This window comes from Pleurodeles waltl, chromosome 4_2 (genome assembly GCF_031143425.1).
Source record: "Pleurodeles waltl isolate 20211129_DDA chromosome 4_2, aPleWal1.hap1.20221129, whole genome shotgun sequence".
Taxonomy (NCBI): domain Eukaryota; kingdom Metazoa; phylum Chordata; class Amphibia; order Caudata; family Salamandridae; genus Pleurodeles; species Pleurodeles waltl.
Genome location: NC_090443.1, coordinates 550488370 through 550507417, shown reverse-complemented (window position 1 = coordinate 550507417; position 19048 = coordinate 550488370). Strand labels below are relative to the sequence as shown.

At 48.5% G+C, this 19048-nt stretch overlaps 1 protein-coding gene across 1 annotated transcript in view; it reads left to right on the top strand.

Moving 5' to 3' along the window:
- Window positions 1-4368: 4368 nt before the first annotated feature.
- LHX4 (LIM homeobox 4) overlaps window positions 4369-19048 on the top strand; it is a 138821-nt gene continuing 124141 nt past the window's right edge. Inside the window, exon 1 of the mRNA XM_069232080.1 lies at window positions 4369-4617. Within this exon, the coding sequence (XP_069088181.1) occupies window positions 4542-4617 (76 nt within the window). The 5' untranslated portion in view covers window positions 4369-4541. The remainder of the gene's footprint in view (window positions 4618-19048) is intronic.

The following is a 19048-nucleotide window of genomic DNA, read 5'->3' as shown; positions in this document are numbered from 1 at the left end:
ACTTACACTTTGAAACCTGAACGGTCACTGGGCACTTATCTCGGATACAAAAGCGATGAGCAGCCTCTGTGGTAATAACTACAATGAAAAATAATTGTCTTAGGCTCCTATTCTCGGGGATATCTATCGTCAGCAGCGGGCAGTCAGTCCTGTATGGCCCCCAATCTGTGATGAAACCCAAAGCGGCCCCGTTAATGGTCTAGGGTGAAATTCAATGTCCTAAGGAACGCTATCACACCTGGCTGTAGAGTAGCGCCAAGAAATTAATAAACACGTAAAGGGTATGGAAGAGGTGGGGGCATCTGGCTTCCAGCACGATGGAGACGGTCAAAAAGAACCCCGAAAGGATCACAAGCAAATGTGGCCTCCTCCGGCGGCGCCTCCCACCCCCTTTACTTGGAGTTGGTAGGAGCGGGTCTGCCGCTGGGAAAACGTCGGGGGCTGGCCCTCAAGGAGGAGACTGGGTGTGGATAGGCTGTCCTATAACTAGCTAACGGTAGCACTGATGGCCTGAGGAGTACTGGCGGTCGTTGCACCGATGGGTGGGGATGCCTGGTGTCCCTTTTATGAAAGGCTGAGGCTGATGTTTATGGACGTGTCTTGAGCTCGGCTGGTAAGAGGAATCGCACGTTCAGCACCCTGGAGAGGGTTACCCCACGCGCATCATGCAGGCGCCCGGCCCATTCACAAAAATGTTGCTACGAGCAGGTAGTGACCCTTGTAGGCCCCTGGATTAATCGTGGATTCCGGGAGTACGCATCAGGCGTACTCCTGGCATTCGGGAGTATGCCTCGAGTATTGCAAGAGTAAGTTACGTAAAGAGCTTTGTGAATCGGGCCCATAGTGCTTAAAGTTCTTCCAGGCGAAGCTCTTTGGGTAAGGAAGGACCTGCTGAGTAAAAGGTAAGGGCCGCTCGGTATCTTTGCCCTGCGACGAGGAGAGAGCTAGAGAGAGCCGGAAGGGCAGAGTGGAGCGCCCGAAAAAGAAAGAGGGAGCATGAGGAGCGAGGCAGGGAGAGCCCCTCAGTGTGTGTGTGTGAGGGACGAAAGGGGGGCGAGTACAGGGAAGAGAGGAAGAAAGGTAAATAGACTGAGCAGAAGGGAGGAGATTACACACAGAGAGTGGGTCTGTGGTTGAATGTCTCTCTCTGCTGCAGTTTGTGTTTTGAAGGGCGAATAGCCAGAGTGCCAAAGCGCAGAAATGCTGTGACTAGGGGTCACAGTCAGACCATGGGCCACAGCTCAGAGCCAGTCAGAGAAATTCGAGTCAGGGGACGGGGGTTCCCTGAGAAGAGGACAGTGGGAGAAGAGGGTCCCAGTCAAAGAGGAAACCGAGGGGCGGCACGGAGAGAGGGCGCGAGTGACGGGCGGGGGGAGAGAGTTTGACAAAGAGATGGGTCGTGGAGAGAGGTCACAGAGAGTGCTTGAGAGATGGCGTCTAGGACGCAGAGAGGGTGTGCTATAGACTGGAGGAACACAGGCGTCTGCGATACAATCTGAGGCAGACGGGGGTACAATGAGAGGCTGCGAGCTGGAGGTGTTTGGAGACACGAGGAGGGCCTGTGACAAAGTGAAAGGCGGAGCTAGGCTGGGGGAACAGGGTCAGAGAGGGAGAACAGAACATCTGGGTCACAAAGCGCTTCAGAGACACACTGTGGACAGAGAGAAGGAGACAAAAAGTCCGAGGCCACAGAGTGTGGGAGAGACAGACAACGGCGACATAGGGGCATATTTACAAACCCCTTATCCCACCTAAGCACCACCATAGAGGCATTTTTTTTACGCTAGTTTGTTTTTCTGCCACGCTATATTTACAAAGGGGTGCAATGCTTGCAATGCGCCACATTCTGCCTACGTCAGGCATAATGCATGCAAGGGGGGCGTTCGAGCACAGGGAGGCCTAAAAAAATGACGCAGTGTTTCACTGCGCCATTTTTTCCATCATTTTAATGCCTGCTTAGAGCAGGTGTTAAAATGACACACTCATTATATTTAATGGGCCTCCATATCCTTTGCTGCTAGTGTAGCAAGACGCCACAATAGCGTCAAAAATGTTGACACTATTGTACTAACGACCACCATGGTGCACCGTACTCTAAATACGGCGCAACCATGGTGTTGATAGGTGCCAGTTTGGGGGGGTGTGCAAGAAAAGTGGTGCATTATCTATGACGCAGGCATAATATGGTGCAAGGGGCTGCAAAGTGCACATAGTGCAGCAGAAAAGTCACCTTAGCGTAAAAAAATGACGCTACGGCGGTGCTAAGGTGGCGCTAGGGACTTGTAAATATGCCCCCTAGCACGAAGGGCAGTTGCAACAGAGTCCGAGAGGAGCTAGATGAAGGAATGAGCTGGGAGTGGGAGAGAAAGTCTGAGAGATTGAGAGCGTCTGAAGTGCAGAGAGTCTGAGACAGCCTGGGTAAAGACCGCAAGAGGCTGGGGAAGAGAGACTGAGAGGCATGGAGAGTATGAGACGCACTCTGGACAGAGAAAGAGACAAAGGCGATTAAGAGTCGGGGCACAGAGCGCGTCGGAGAGGGAGAGCCTGCGCCCAGGAGTGGAGTGTCTGAGACATACTGGGGGAAAGGAGAGAAAGAGGGGCGACGTCTGAGGGACAGAGAGTGTCAGAGGGAGACTGGGGAAAGACAGGGGCCGGGACACGTCCGAGGTAGAGAGAGAGGCCGTGAAAGAGAAAGGGGTGAGAGTGAACGGAAGACACGACGATGACGGAGAGGGGCCGGGATACACCGCAGCGAGGATGTCAGAGAGCCGGCGGGAGGGGCCGGGTGAGGGGAGGCTGCTGTCACATCAGGGGCGGCAGTGACATGATAGAACTCGAGGACGAAATTAGTAACTTCATTTTCTTGCGTCCAGGGGCCGAGGCTCCCCTGGGGAGCAGCACTAACCCTCAGCATCACAGAGGAACCGGTCTGGGGGCAAATCCGAGAGCACGCATGGAAGCCCCACACGGAAGGAAAGCAGGAAACAGAAAATGCGAGACTCACAGGTTGACAGTCAGTAGAGCAAGTGAGGATGGAAACCAAATGCTAGCACGTCGGGTTCTGCACGAGTAAACGGGGGGGGGGGGGGGGGGGGGGGGGAGAGAGAGGGGGGTAGCAGAATACAAAAAAGAAAAAATAAGTGGGAGGAAAAAATCACCATTACTGAGAGCAGGTGTGAGACTGAGAGAACGAAATTGTCATACAGAGACAATGCTAGAGCCCGAGAACACACATGAAAGGAGGAGGAAACGGGAGAGGGGTTAGAGGTTTAGAGGAGAGACAATATCACCCTCTGACAACAGACTGAAACGAGGAGAATGAAACTAAAGACAGCATTAAAAGGAGAGCGGAGCAATATCAGTCCTTGAGAGCAGAATTATAGAGTATGTATTTGTGTGTCCACGCCCCCAACAGCAGACATGACACAAGAAATGAGTGATGGCAGAAAAGGGAGAGAAATTCACAAATTATTAATTAAAAACATTTAAAAAAATGAAACTGGAATAAATGGAAAAGATGTAGAGGAAAACAAGAGCGAGAAAGACGTTAAGGAAATAAGAGGGGCAAAGAAAGGGGAGCAAATAAAAGTATAACATTCAGAGGAAGATGGAGCGAGAAGAAAGAAAAATGAACAAATGAAAACAGATAGAGCACACAAAATGCACGAAAAAGGACATAATGAAGGAAGGGGGAAGAATGTTAAATTGGAGGGAAATAAAGCGATAGGAAGAGTGCAAGAAAGCGATAGGAAGAGTGCAAGAACGCGATCTCATGGTAAAAAAGGCACTAGGCGGAACGAAGAAACTTCAGACAAAATAAAGAGAGAGCTAAGGTAAAATAGTGGACACGGGTAGAGAGAAGAAAAAAAGAAGAAACGAAGCAAAAGAGAGACGGGGAAGGGGGGGTGAGTGCAGGGAGGTCGACGCACGTGCACGGTGAGCAAGAGGGCCCTGCCGTGAGGAGGAAACGCAGGGCCAGGAGATGTCGCTTCGGAGAAGCGGGGCTGGACCAGGATGAGTGCACAGAGGGGGAGAGAAAGGGGGCGGTGGGGGAGTGGAGGGAGAGGGGCGCACACGCAGCGGGGGGTGGAAGTCCGAGGGGAGAGGAGAGAAGCACCTGCTGCTGGTGCTGCATTTAAAGGGCCGCAGCGTGCCAGGGGCGTGTCCAGCCCTGACCACGCCCACCCCATGGATTACCTGCCTGGGCTCCCCTTTCCACTGAGGGCACGGATTGGCCGGGGGGTGGGTCCCTCCCTGCGGGCAGTGACGTCACTGCCGCCCTGCAGTGTGAATGAATCAAAGCTGCCCTCAGTGCTGAGCCTCCAGCTGTGAGAGCTGCAGCCCTCTTCTTCCTGTGGGGTAGGACCAACCAGCAGCGGGGGCTCTCCACATCTGGCCCGAAATAGCCCCCCCGCCACAGCTGGACCGCGCAGGACCTCCTCCACAGCTGGATAACTTGCTTTTTTGACTTTGAGATTTTTTTTTAAATTCACACAATATATATAAATATACATATATATCGTGTTCCTGAATTCCACGAGATGATGCAGGGCTCGGCTCTGGCCATAGAAGGCCCTGTCAAGGGGCTCCCGGACCTGCTGGCGTTGCCACTACCACGTAAGGCCTTTTCTTCACACTCATTCTTTAGGGTGGGGGGAGCTGGGGTTTGGGGTATAGGGGGTGAGGAAGAGACGAGGGAAGAAGTACCACACCTAAGAGGGGCGCTACCGAGAACAAAAAGGGAGGGGTGTAGGGTGCAGGCCCAGGCCGGGCCCCGCGGTAGATGGGGCCTAGGCAAGCGCAGGCCCCGGCACCAAGCATGGAACGAGGGGGGACACAGAGCACTCGGGGGTCCCGAGCCCCGGCTCCACAGAAGCTCCCGTCACAGCACCTGCCGCATGCCCCATACCCTGGGCTCCGGGTGCCACTCCAGAGGCCGAACTGACCCCTCCGCCTGAAGGACAACGGCCACAGGCCGTGGGGGCGAGGGGAATCAGCGTTCAAGTGACACGGTATCCGTGTCCAGGCACTAGGGGACTCTGGTACAAGAGGCTTTCGGGTACAGTCACAGGGTCACTGGGTAGGGGAACTCTGGTAGATATGGATAAAGGGCCACAGGGACACACAGGGACTCTGGTACACAGGGACGATGGGGCATTCGGGTAGTCACAGGGTCACTGGGTAAGTGTACTCTGGTACACGTGGATACTGGGTCCCGGGGACACAAGGGGACTCTGGTACTCGGGGGGCAAAGTGACAAAGTCATAGTGGCATCACTGATTAAGGGTACTCTGGTATACATAGATACTGGGTGACGGGGACACAAGGGGACCCTGGTTTCGGGGACAAGGGGGCGTTCGGCTAGTCACAGGAGTAAGTGTTACTCAGTAACAGCGGAATGCACTGGGATAGTGAAATGCTGGTACACGAGCACACTGGATCGCTGGTTCACTAGGGCACTAGTTCTGGGGATAGCTGAGCATCAGGACACTTGTGCACTGTTGTATACGGGTACAGTGGGGTACGGGCGCACATGCGCACTGAGTCTCGTGCATTATGGCTCGGGGGTACTGGGGCGCTGTTACGATAGAATGCTAGAAGACCAGAGTATTTGGATGTCGGGACAATGGTATACTGAGGCTCAGGGATGCTGGGAGATTACGGTACCACTGGCGCTACAAGAGCGTGTATTCTTGTGCACTGGGATACCATGCTTCCGGATTATTTATATGATCAAATAATGGCACATTGGTAGTGCACCGAGACGTCGGTACAGCGGGGCAGAGCTACTCTCGATGACTTGTGCATTACAGCCCCATGTATGTGACTATGCTCATCCCTGACTCTGGGTTACTGGGGTAATGTGTAACTCTACAATATGGGTACACAGAATACTGGCACACTGCAACACTGCCACCATAAGATACTGGCAAACCAGAATGCTGGTATAACAGGGCTCTGGATCACTGGAATACTGGGGCACGGGTAAAGTGGGATCTAGGCACATCAGAACACTGTACAGCGGGACACTTGTAAGGCAGGGTAGGATCCTGGTATGCAGCATGCTTATACAATAAGATACTGGCACAACAGAATGCTGAATGCGCTTTTTACCAGCACACAAAAAGCTGGTACAATGGTATATTAGCACACTAGACACGTGTAAAATAAAATACTGGTATACAAAAGGCCGGTGCAATAGGATATTAGCAGAGTAGATACTTGGATAATATGCTAATGGTACACGAAATGCTGCTATGATAAGATAGTAGCACACTAGACACTTGTAAAATAGGCTACTGGTACTCAAAAAGTTGGTAGAATACGATACTAGCACACTAGAATGCTGAATACGTTGGGGGTACCGGTAAATAGGATAGTAGTACCAATAAATGTTGGAGTAACAGTATATTAACACAGTTGTAAAATAGGATACTGGTGCACAAAATGATGGTGCAATAGGGTATTAGCAGAGTAGACACTGGGAGGCTCTGGTACTCAGACTAGAATACTGGTACGCTAGGACACCATTGGAATAGGATGCAGATACACAAGTATACTGGTATAGTAGGAGCCCAGCACACTATAAATCTGGCACTCTAGGCACCTATACAGTGGGATAGTTGTACAATTAAGTACTGGTAGGCTGGTACGATGTGTCTGTCACACCAGTACCTTCGTACACAAGAATACTAGGTCACTTCCCCCTGAGACATTTGGACAGTGAGATACTCAAGCTTAGTGCATAGTGACACTAGTAAACTTGCAGAATAATACACTGGCATGCCTGTGCATGTAGACACTGATTCCATAGGACATTCACATTTCTTATGCAAGGATCCAGGTACTCTAGGATTCTGGAGGGCTGAGACCTAGAACACTAGGTATCAACACAAGATAACACCAGGACCTTCCAATGCAGATACACTAGGATGCTGACGTACTAGTAGACTAGAATGCTTATACTTTTGGACACTGCTACACTAGGGTTCATAACTACTTTAGGCCCTGGAAAGCTAGAAGACACAAGGGCACTAGGTCTACAGGAGGAGGTGGTGCGCAGGACTCTGGGATACTGCTAATGTTGGATATTAGTGTACTGGGATACTAATACATCAGGAGTCTGGGATATGCTACTGTAGGACACTGGTACCCTGGGCTACTATTACAACAGGGGTCTGGGATTTTGGTAATGTAGGCTATTGGTTGGTACACTGGGATACTATTACATCAGGAGTCTGAGATTCTGGTAATGTAGGCTATTGGTATACTGGGATACTATTACATCAGGAGTCTGGGATTCTGGTAATGTAGGACACTGGTACACTTGCATATTATATCAGGAGTCTGGGATATTGGTAATGTAGGATATTTGTGTACTGGGCTACTATTACAACAGGGGTCTGGGATTTTGGTAATATAGGCTATTGGTTGGTACACTGGGATACTATTACATCAGGAGTCTGAGATTCTGGTAATGTAGGCTATTGGTATACTGGGATACTATTACATCAGGAGTCTGGGATTCTGGTAATGTAGGACACTGGTACACTTGCATATTATATCAGGAGTCTGGGATTCTGGCAATGCATAATATTGGTGTACTGAGATACTATAACGTCATAGCCTGGGATTCTTGTAATGTAGGCTATTGGTACACTGGAATACTACTACATCAGGAGTCTGGGATTCTGGGCCTAGGATACTGATACACTGAGTCCGTGTAATACTGGTGCACATGCACTGGCACTGTTCCATACATCTACACTAAAGACTCTGGGATAGTGGGAATATACCATACTGGAAGCCTGGGAGTCTCAGTACCTTGAGGCTATAGGGTATTTGGACACCGGAAAAAGGGACGGAGAGACTGCGCAGTACTTTTACAGTAGGAGCGTTGGGTACCAGGACAATAGGGAATTTGTACTCCTGAACTACAGGACACTAGGGCCCATATTTATACTGTTTTAGCGCCGTATTTGCGTCATTTTTTAACGCAAAAACGGCGCAAACTTTCAAAATACCATTGTATTTTGTAAATTTCCGCCGTTTTTACGTCAAAAAGCGGCGCTAAAAAAGTATAAATATGGGCCTAGGATTATAGAATACTGGTACAGGGAAACCATAGACAATTGTTAAACATTTGACCTCTGGTCACTGAGATTGTGGGATCCTGGTACTCTGGGACGCGGTTGCTGGGGTGGATACCGAGACAATAAGATAATAGTATACTTGAACTATGAGATACTGGTACAAGGGGACTGTAGGATACTGGAACTATTGGATACTGATACAGTGGAACTGTAGGATACTGGAACTATTGGGTACTGGTACCATGGGACTGTAGGATACTGGAACTATTGGATAGTGGTACAACAGAGCTGTTGGATACTGGCACTATTGGGTACTTTTACAGTGGTACTGTAGGATACTGGAACTATTGGATACTGGTACAGTGGGACTGTAGGATACTGGAACTATTGGATACTGATACAGTGGGACTGTAGGATACTGGAACTATTGGGTACTGGTATCATGGGACTGTAGGATACTGGAACTATTGGATAGTGGTACAACAGAGCTGTTGGATACTGGCACTATTGGGTACTTTTACAGTGGTACTGTAGGATACTGGCACTATTGGATACTGGTACAACGGGACTGTTTGATAGCGGAACTATTGGACAGTGGTACTGTAGGATACTGGCACTATTGGATACTGGTACAACGGGACTGTTTGATAGCGGAACTATTGGATAGTGGGACTGTAGGATACTGGAACCATTGGATACTGGTACAATGGTAGGATACTGGTGAACAAGGCCTGCAGGTCACTAGAACTGTAAGCTACTGGTACCATACGGTAATAGTACACCTGGACTCAAGGACACTGGACTACATACTGGTACATGCCGTCTCTAGGACACTGCAAATACAGGATACCGGTACTCTAGGATAATGAAACATATGGACGGTCCAAGATTGAACTTTAAAACACAGGTGCACGTGGAGCTCCAAGATACAAAGACAGTAGTATACTGGGACGCTGCTACACCAGATTTCAGGGATATGGGGAGTATACGAAACTTGTACACACTGACCCTGCCATAATTACATTCTCGCTATTTTCACATCAATATTCATATTATGGGTGCCTGGTTATGAATAAGGCTGAGATTTTTCAAACCAATATTGATGACTTGTTTTTCTTCCATATTATGTGCAAATATGTTGCAACATTGGTACACCACGACTCAGAGATACCGGCCTATAGGATAGTTGTGCATGGTAACTTTGGGTGTGGGCACTGTGGCACATTGGGATAATGTGGTACTGACTCACACGAATATCAGGCTACAAGGTACTGCTAAGCAAGGTATGCTAGGACTATATAGTATGTGTACCTCAGGACTGTAGTATACTGGGATTATATCTTAATCGGGCACCAGGGACACCGGTTTTATAGCATATTAAGACTACAGGTTGGATGCAACTAAAACAGGACTCTGGATCCAGCTATATGGGATGCTTATACGGCAGATTTCTGTAACACTGGGACAATGAGGTTCTTGGAGCTGGTACAGGGATTCTAGGATATTGGCCCCGTGGGATGCTTGTACACCGGGGCTCTAGGATACTGGCGCCACGTGATAGTAGTACATCAGGGATACTCGTTCTATATCACACAGGTGCTATAAAATGCTGGTACATCACGACTCTGGCGACAGGCTGAAAGCTACTTGCACACCTGGATCCTTGGATACTGGGGCTATAGGATATTGGAGCACCAAGGATACTCGTACTGCATACTAGGACTATAAAATGCCGACGAACCCGGACTCTGAGTACAGGCTGCGTAGGATACTTCTACATCGGGACTCTATGATGCTGGGACTGCAGGATATCGGAACTACAGGATACTTGCACCTATCGTTTCTAGAATATTCGGGCTACGGGATGCTGGTACACCGGGGATACTGGTTCTGTAGCGAAATACGACTATTGGAGTCTTATGAAGCCGTACTCTGGGTACATGCCCGCGGGGTGCTGGTAAACCGGAGTGCTGGGGCTATAAGAGACGTAAGACGAGACGAGGGTGACAGGCCCGCTCTCCGGGCACATGAACTAGGGATGCTTGTGCACTTGTAGATATACAGGATACGGGAACACCAGGGTCTCTGTACATAGCACACTAGGACTAGACGGTTGTGATAAGTCCGCACTCCGGGTTCGAGACCATGTGGTAATTGTACACCGGGATGCTGGGGCGACAGGTCACAGACGCACAAGTTACCAGTACAGCATCGAGGGAGATACACTGTACTGAGCTTCTTACAGTGCTTCGAGGGCGCCCCGAGGGTACAGACACATACTTACATAGTCCAAATGTACTAGTATCGAGATACGCACGCAGAAGCAGAAAGAAACGCGAAACTGTGGCAAACATTACGAGTGAAAGGAATCCTCACGCCGTCCATTCCGCCTCTACCCCGTACATAATCCAAAGTACGGGCTGACACCGACGAGCCTAGATATAGCCAGATATGTAATGGGGCCGAGTTTCAATCTGTCATGTAAACCTCCTCAAACCCGAGCACCGAGGGTCGCTTCTCGCTATAGTCAATTGGGAAAAGACTTTCCGGATTTCCTCCTCCTCGAAGTGCGGGTTCTGGGACAGACAGCGCTGACGATGCCACCGGCCCCTGCCCGCACCGCGACAGGGGGCTTTGATTTTGGTTCTTGGGGGGAAGCGTTGTCCGTTTTAAGGGCTAACCTACGAGAAATCGGCTGACCAGACTGTAACCTAGATGTCATAGTTTCTGAGCTGAATGTATGTGTATATAACAACGGTACCAGATTCTTCGGCTATACGGAATTTACCCTAGAAAGCTTTATGTACGATGCAAAATATTTGTAAACAAATCCACTCGTTTTAAAAAGCGAGAATCAGCATTTCAAGACCATGCATTTTTTACGCATTTTTTGAACCTCGCGTCCACAGCACTTAAAATTAAAATTAAATGAAGTAAAAAACAGTGTTCTCGCGGCAAAGCGGGCTGGCCCCTGCAGCGTGGGTTATCGGTCCTGCTATGTTTCCGTTATCACCAAAGAATGTTCTCTATCATTGTATCCGCTCCATCGGTGATCGTATTGGTTCTATTTTTTTCTTTCCAGCGTTATCTCGTTGTTAAGAATGCGATGTTACTGATGGCGTCGTTATCGCTTTAGGTATTGCTTGTTTTTTTTGTTTGTTTCTTTTTAGGCGTAAAATTATACAGCCCGTTATTATTTTTTGTTAGTCATCCACACAGCGCATTGTCCTCCTAAATGATGCTATTTTTCGTATTGCTGTCAACAATCTGTATTCCCTTGTTGTCGTTGGCCACGTTGTGGTTTTTACGGCCATTTTGCTGCTGTTGTGTTAAAATCCCCCGCTATGTAAATCACTTATGTGTTTTAATCGAACATAAGCGGTCACGCACATTTATCACGTATACCGTTTTTATGATCATACATTAACTGCTATTTTTTTTCGCCCTTGAACTCGAAGATATTCCCTAACCTCCCGGTGTTTACACTTATTTCGCGAACTTCCCAGCGTCCTGCTCGTTCTCTTTTGTTCGTTGGGCCTTGATTGTTCATCACTTTTTACCCGGTTCTGTGGCACCCTCCTACCTCCACCCTCTCCGCGGGTCTTAGAACACTCGGTCTGTCCACCGGAGCTTAGATGCCACAGATCACAAGGTGAGAAGGGGGCTGCGCTGTGAGGCCGGGTAGCCACGGAGCAGGGTAAACACAGAGGAGGGGACCTGTCTGAACTCTCGGACATCAAGGCCAAGTCCCGGCCTGAAAGCATGGACGTCATTCTGGCTCGACCTTTGCTACCACTGGCACTGCCTTTGCGACCCCTGGTGAGTGGCAAATTCAGTGCCAGAAACACAGGAGCAGCTCGTCCTTATGGACGCCTTTTGGGGCTCCACTCTGTTTTCTGTCAATTTATTACACTAATAGTGAATATTAATATACTATTCACTATTAGTGTAATAAAAATGGAGTACAATTAGTTGGGGTATCTCCTTTCATGGGATATAAAACATGTAAAGCTTGCTTTTATGTGTATGTTGTGTGTATGCTAGCGGGTGAGTGTGTGCTTATGTGAGAGAGTGTGTGCCAGGGTGAATGTGTGTTTATGTATGCGTGTGTGAGAGTGAAAGGGCGTGAGATGTCACTTCCGCTACCCCTGGCAGTTCTGTGGATTGACACCCATGGCTGAGTGGGAGGGTGAGCGCGAGAGGGCCCGGCCCACAAGGGTCACTTCTAATTCCAGCTGCGTCACTTCTGGGCGCCCCCTCCCCCGGACTCTCTCCTTGTGTGCGTGTGTCGGACACGCACCATTCCACCCGCCGCCACGCTAGCACGCATGTATCTGTACAGGCTACGGGCCCTCTGCAGTGATGTTATGAAGACACTCCTGGGTGTGCATATGGTCCTGGGCGCGTGCGCCAGAGCGCGCGGCCCGCACAGGCACGTGCCCGCAGACACACAGTGCTCACAGGGCGCGCGTGCCCTGCTGGAAGCTCCCCGGGGGAGGCTGCACGCGCCCCGAGGGGAGAGGGGCGGCCTCTCCAGGGGCTCGGGCACAGCTTCTCCCCGGGAGGCATCGGACCCCCGCTGAACACTGAGGCCGCGGGTGGGGGGCACGCGTGGGTCGAGCCACACACCACTACGACCCCCAAACACAGCGCCACGTAGACACAGGTGTACACAACCAAACACGGACCTAATTTTCAAGTACTTGGCTGTTTAAGTAAGGACATTTGAAACCACATATGCGAGTTACAATGTTCGTTTATTATACAGAAATATCACACACACACATTCCCTTGTACACAATGACACATACGGATCTTTCTACATAAATATTCTTGTACATCGATGAGATACACATTTCTGCACAGCTACTATATTTCTATATTTTTATCTAGATTGCGCACATTCGTTTTTCTGTACTTTTATTTGTCTAGGATGTGCTCGATATTTAGAGACATACTCATGAGTGCACGTTTTTGGTTATTGTAGTACCTGTTAGAATATATCGATGCTTAACTGCAACGCTGACATAGCAGTACGGATACACCCGTTTTGTGTTTCACGTTTATGTTGTTTGTACAGCTGGATACATACGGAAGTGTGTTGTTTACACTGTGTACATGGATACACGTATACTTGTGTTTCCCTGTACATGAATATGGGAAAGTAGGGCGCAGAGTTTCAAACACATTTAGGTACGAAGCGAGGCTTCTAAATCTTTTTTTTATTGTGCTGCAAAGGATGGATTTACCTGCTCTGTGTATGGTGTGTGTGTATATATTCGTGTGTGTATACATATATATATATATATATATATATATATATATACATATACATACACACAATTATATGAGAAGTGTTATATGGTATTTATTATCATTGTTGACTGTGGGGATGGGACATCGCTTTATGCCATAGATTTTTTTAACGTAACCAAACCATGCTTCGAGGAGTTACATTTGTGCAGTAACATAGAATCACATCGAAGAGGTCCTGTGATCATTAGATTTGTTTCACTGTGTTAAGTAATTGTCACCTGTGAGGTAGCAGGTTTTTGTTATGTCAGTTATACTTTACTCGGTTACTAAACGTGGACTTTGCGTAATAAACATGTGACTGTGTGTTTATATGTACAGTTTTAAAAAAAGCATCAGTTGCTGTGCCAAATATTATTATTTAACTGTTGTGCCAGATCGATAGATATTGGCACGAACATCAACACTCGTGGAAATGAACAATAATCAATAAAACAATTAGAAATACTATCCCCAGCTTTCAATCACGGCAACGGCGCACACACACCCTTGCATACCGGATTCCATGTTTTACACGATTGGAAGTTGCTGTTGTTGGGAACACGTGGGCCGGCGGTATATTGACTCCTATACACGGGCCTCGCAGCACCCGTATTATAACAAGGCGCCTTACACCACGAAAGAGCCTCTGGACTTCCTTCGAAGTTACCCCCACGCTACTCCCTAGTTAGACGAGCCTGGCTGGTGTATCCGTGTTTCGATGGGCTCTGCGAGCCCCCTGTAAGTCGGACCATACAGGAGATGCCGCCCCTCTGCACCTCTCCTATACTGGTGCACCCCCGGTGTCCCCGCCTACTCAGGGGTTTCTGGCGCGGGTCCCGTTCTCATGTTCCCCTTCCCAGAGACTGTCACTTGCACCCCCCCGGGGTGCCGTCCTCTTCCCCATGCCCGACTCTCTCTCTCCGAGAGTTTCTTTTCTCCTCTGTGCACGATTCCCTGTGTGTCTCTCCTATGCCGGACTCTCTCCCTCTGGGGGTGTCTCTCTCTCCTCCTCTGCGCATGATCCCCTGTGTGTGTCTCCCCTATGCCTGACTCTCTCCCTCTCTCTAGGGGTGTCTCTCTCTCCTCCTCTGTGCATGATTCCCTGTGTCTGCCCTATGCCCGACTCTCTCCCTTTGGGGGTGTCTCTCTCTCCTCCTCTGTGCATGATCCTGTGTGTGTCTCCCCTATGCCTGACTCTCTCCCTCTCTCTGTGGGTGTCCCTCCCTGGGGTGGGCCAGTCCACCTCTCTAGACTTCCCCTCGCCCCTCCGCGCGGGTCTCAGCTCTAGGCTGGTGATTTATTGCCCCGGCCCCCTGCACCAGCACCATTGCTCAGCACCTGCACCCCCGTGGCTGGGGCCAGCTCCACGGCGGAAGGGGTGGGGGCAGTTGGTCGGGGTTGTCCACGTCCACCATCACCACGCCTGTCTTTCTGGTCGCGGGGCCCAGTGGACTCAGGTTCATTATATATCCAGTGTCCCAGGCTGACTTCCTACTCAAGCTCGGTGGTCGTGGCTCCTTCCCTTCTTTTCTCCTTCTTCGTTTTCTACATTTCGTGGGTTCTCTTTCGCATTCCCTTTCGTTCGCCATCTCAATTTCGTTCCGTTCCCGCTTCGTGTCGCTTTCGCCTATTCCGCTTGTTTTTAATGTTCTTTCTCTCATCCTTTTCTTCTTTCTCTTGGCTATAAACCTATCTTTTCCTCCTGCCTGCTATTGACATTTCCTCCACTTTCTCTTTTTCTTAATTTCTTTTTAATTTAGCTCCTCTTCTTTTGTATCTTTACAGCTTTTTATTTTTTTGTTAGTTTTATTTTACTGTTTTCATTCTATTTTACACTCCTTCACTTTCTTTTCTAATCTTTCTTTTGCTATTTATATTCCCTTGTTTTTCTTCATTCATTCTTTCCTCCTCCCTATTTCTTCTACGATTTAATGCCTTCCTTCCTTTTTATTTTTCACTATTTTCTTAGATTTTTTTATTTCGCTTTACTTATTCAAATTCATTCCTTCTTTAGTTTTTACTTTTCTTCCCTTTTTCCTTTTTTTTACCCCTTTACCTTTTTCTTTCGCTCTCTTTCTCTGTCAGCAACTGGCTACACTTTTATCACCCCGTGCACCACTCCTACATCCACCGCTTTACGTAGGGATGAAGTACAATGCAGCTAAGGCCGCCCAGTAATGAGATCAGGCATTTCTCCGGAATACACATTTGTTATGTAACTAGTTGACAGGCTGTTCCAATGTGAAGAGACAAGTCGTGCAAAGAAGCAATAGCAAAACGTTGTTGTCTTGGCTTTGAGCTTATGCCGGAAGTTGGGCTTGATGGCCGCCACGGTGTGGACATGGTGTTATGGGTCCCAGCGTTAGGTCGTTTCATGGATGAGAAAGTATAGGAGATAGATGCACATTTTTATAATATGTATTATGATGGTCGCTTTAAAGTGTTGGCTGTTTATCTTTTATGATCTTGATCTGATTTCCTATGCTGGCTATGGCAGGAGGTTATCCACAATGTGACCTATGGACCTCCAGTAGGTGGCAGGTGTTGATAAAGAGTGAGGGCGATCAGAGATCTGCCCGGATAGACTGTGCTAGGCATTTATGTGTCTGCCACTATAAGAAGGCAACCGCAAGACTCAAATGGCTGAAAGGGGTAACCCATCGCCCCATACTATCTGCCGTGGTGGGTACAAGCAAAATGTCAAAGACCGCTGGACAGACCAACGGGGTAAAGAGTGCTATGCAAAGCCCCTCTAGGTACATGGATAAATATTTCTTATTTGTGAATTTTCTCATTACATGAGGCTGTCAAGAATCTAGACAGCTTCACTCCATCTCACCAGCAGTGTCAAGTTCCTAGTTTTTCCCATAGATGCCAACCTAAGCTGCAAGCACACGTCTCACATGCATTGCGGTCGCTTGGCACCAGCTGACCCTCCATAAGTGAAGCCTGTCCTACCAGAAGCAGATTTCAGACAGGTCATACACATGCTGAGACTAATATCATGATGCCAGGGATGTTCTGTTGGCTGGCATCCCGAAAGCCACTGGTTACCACGTAGAGAGTTATACACGCAGCAGCCCATCCCATCGAATGTCTCTAAAATGGTAACGGTATTCCAATGATGTTCAGAGAAGTCTAATGGCTGCGGCCTAGATCAAATTCAAGGCCAGTTGCAGTGCTTAGACAGCTTTTACCTTCAACACCTTATCATACCGAGAGACCAAGACCACTGGTGGCACACACAAGATCCAGCACAGCATCACCTGACTGGAAACCATACCGAGAGACCAAGACCACTGGTGGCACACACAAGATCCAGCACAGCATCACCTGACTGGAAACCATAAAATGTACAACAGAGCCTTCTCCTGCTATGCTCCAAAATTGTGGAACAGCATCCGAGCACAGGTCAGTCCAGCACCGTATTTCTTCCATTCTGGAAATGAGCCGTAGACTGATCTCTCCAAGCAAGCACTTCAAGGCAGCACAACCATCTACCGATAACCACCCTCCCGTAAATGTCTTACTCCACCCCTCCTTCCTGCAGACTTGTAGCCTCCAACCGCCCTTCTGATCCTTTTCTTTACAATTTATGTGAAACCTCCTTCTGCCTATTTTGCAAATTCGACTCTCATCTCTAAACAGTAAGCTCCCCTCTTGTGAACCCATTCCCTTGCCATACCACAAAACCTCCATCCTCTCGGTTGATGACGCATGTGTCTCACTCTCTCTGCTCACCCCCCTCCGACCCCCCCCCCGTACTGTACTTTGTTACTCTTTGGAGTTGTTTAATGGTTAATTCAGGGAGCATCACTGCCAGCCAGGTGCTCCTACACAAGAACATATTTCACTTCTGCAATCCAATCAGAGCATCAACTTGTAACCTATGGAAGCACATGTACCAAGACATCCCTTGGTAGCTGTGTTGACGCACTTACCACTTCCAGGGTAGGTAAACGTCCATCATCAGGCAGCATGAAAGAGATTGTTTCGTGTCACCTCTGCATATTTAGTAAAATTACAGTCATCTCCACATCAAATATCACTGCTTGGGAAATCAATTCAAGGCTATGCTATAGCTCATTCTTCTACTGTTCCTAGGAAGGGTAATAGCAGAATTTACCTAGTCTCTAAAGTGTTTACCAGAACACAAAGCGTTCTTTTTTGCAGTAACGCTAAAGTGATTCTTATAAGAACTCTGGAATATTTAGGGTCATATTTATACTCCGTTTGCGCCGGAATTGCGTCGGTTTTTTTGACGCAATTTCGACGCAAAACTAACTCCATATTTATACTTTGGCGTTAGACGCGTCTAGCGCCAAAGTCCATGGAGTTAGCGTCATTTTTTAGCGTGGACACCTACTTTGCGTTAATTATATGCAAGGTAGGCGTTCCCGTCTAAAAAATCGACTCCGAGGCATGTGCGTCGGATTTATACTCCCGGGCAAAAATCACGCCCGGGAGTGGGCGGGTCAAAAAAAAATGACGTCCGGCCGCTTTTGCGCTGTTTTTTAGCGCCTGCAAAAGGCAGGCGTTAAGGGACCTGTGGGCTCTGAAGGAGCCCAGAGGTGCCCTCCCATGCCCCCAGGGACACCCCTGCCACCCTTGCCCACCCCAGGAGGACACCCAAGGCTGGAGGGACCCATCCCAGGGACATTAAGGTAAGTGTTTTTTTTTATGGCATAGGGGGGCCTGATTTGTGCCCCCCTACATGCCACTATGCCCAATGACCATGCCCAGGGGACAGAAGTCCCCTGGGCGTGGCCATTGGGCAAGGGGGCATGACTCCTGTCTTTGCTAAGACAGGAGTCATTTCTATGGGGGTTGGGAGTGAAAAAAAATGGCGCAAATCGGGTTGAGGCGAAAAAATTACCTCAACCTGACTTGCCCCATTTCTTGACGCCCAAGCCCCATATCCCCCTACGCCGGCGCTGCCTGGTGTAGGCCGTTTTTTTTAACGCACACCAGACGGCGCCGGCGGCTAACGCCGGCTAACGTCATTCAATAAATACGGCGCCCGCATGGCGCTTCAGAATGGCGTTAGCCGGCGCTAATTTTTTTGACGCAAAACTGCGTTAGCACAGTTTTGCGTCAAAAAGTATAAATATGGGCCTTAGTCCCCTCTTTGTACAAGCATCAAGGAAATGGCCCAGCTACCGTGGAATTCCAAATATTAACCAACCATCTCTAGCTGCTTATATCAAATATTAATTGATGTAGTGTAGCTTGTTGATAAAATCATTGGCTTCATAAAATAGTACACAAACAGCTTATTCTTTATTTCATAAAATAACACTGTGTGTGTTATTCTTCGGCTCATTTGTCACCATCATGTGACAGAATGTTGCATTGAAAAGAGCATATACCACACCAAAACAAGCCAATCCTTTATCCAGTAGCTCTGAGAAGTACTGCAGAAGGTAAGAAAAAATCTCTAATCTTTTACTCATCGCACATAGAAGAATCATACATTTGTTCAGTTTTAATCGCAGTACAGCTAACTCATATTGGAAATATGCTGAGGGCCAGAGTGAGTAATGCTGACAAGGCACTGCATTGGTTGGTGGCTACATTTGAACCAAAGTGGTCTGTTGTGGCATGGATTGTTTGCCCCAGCTGCGTAGTTATCCTTGAAAAACAGTAACTACTTAGTAATT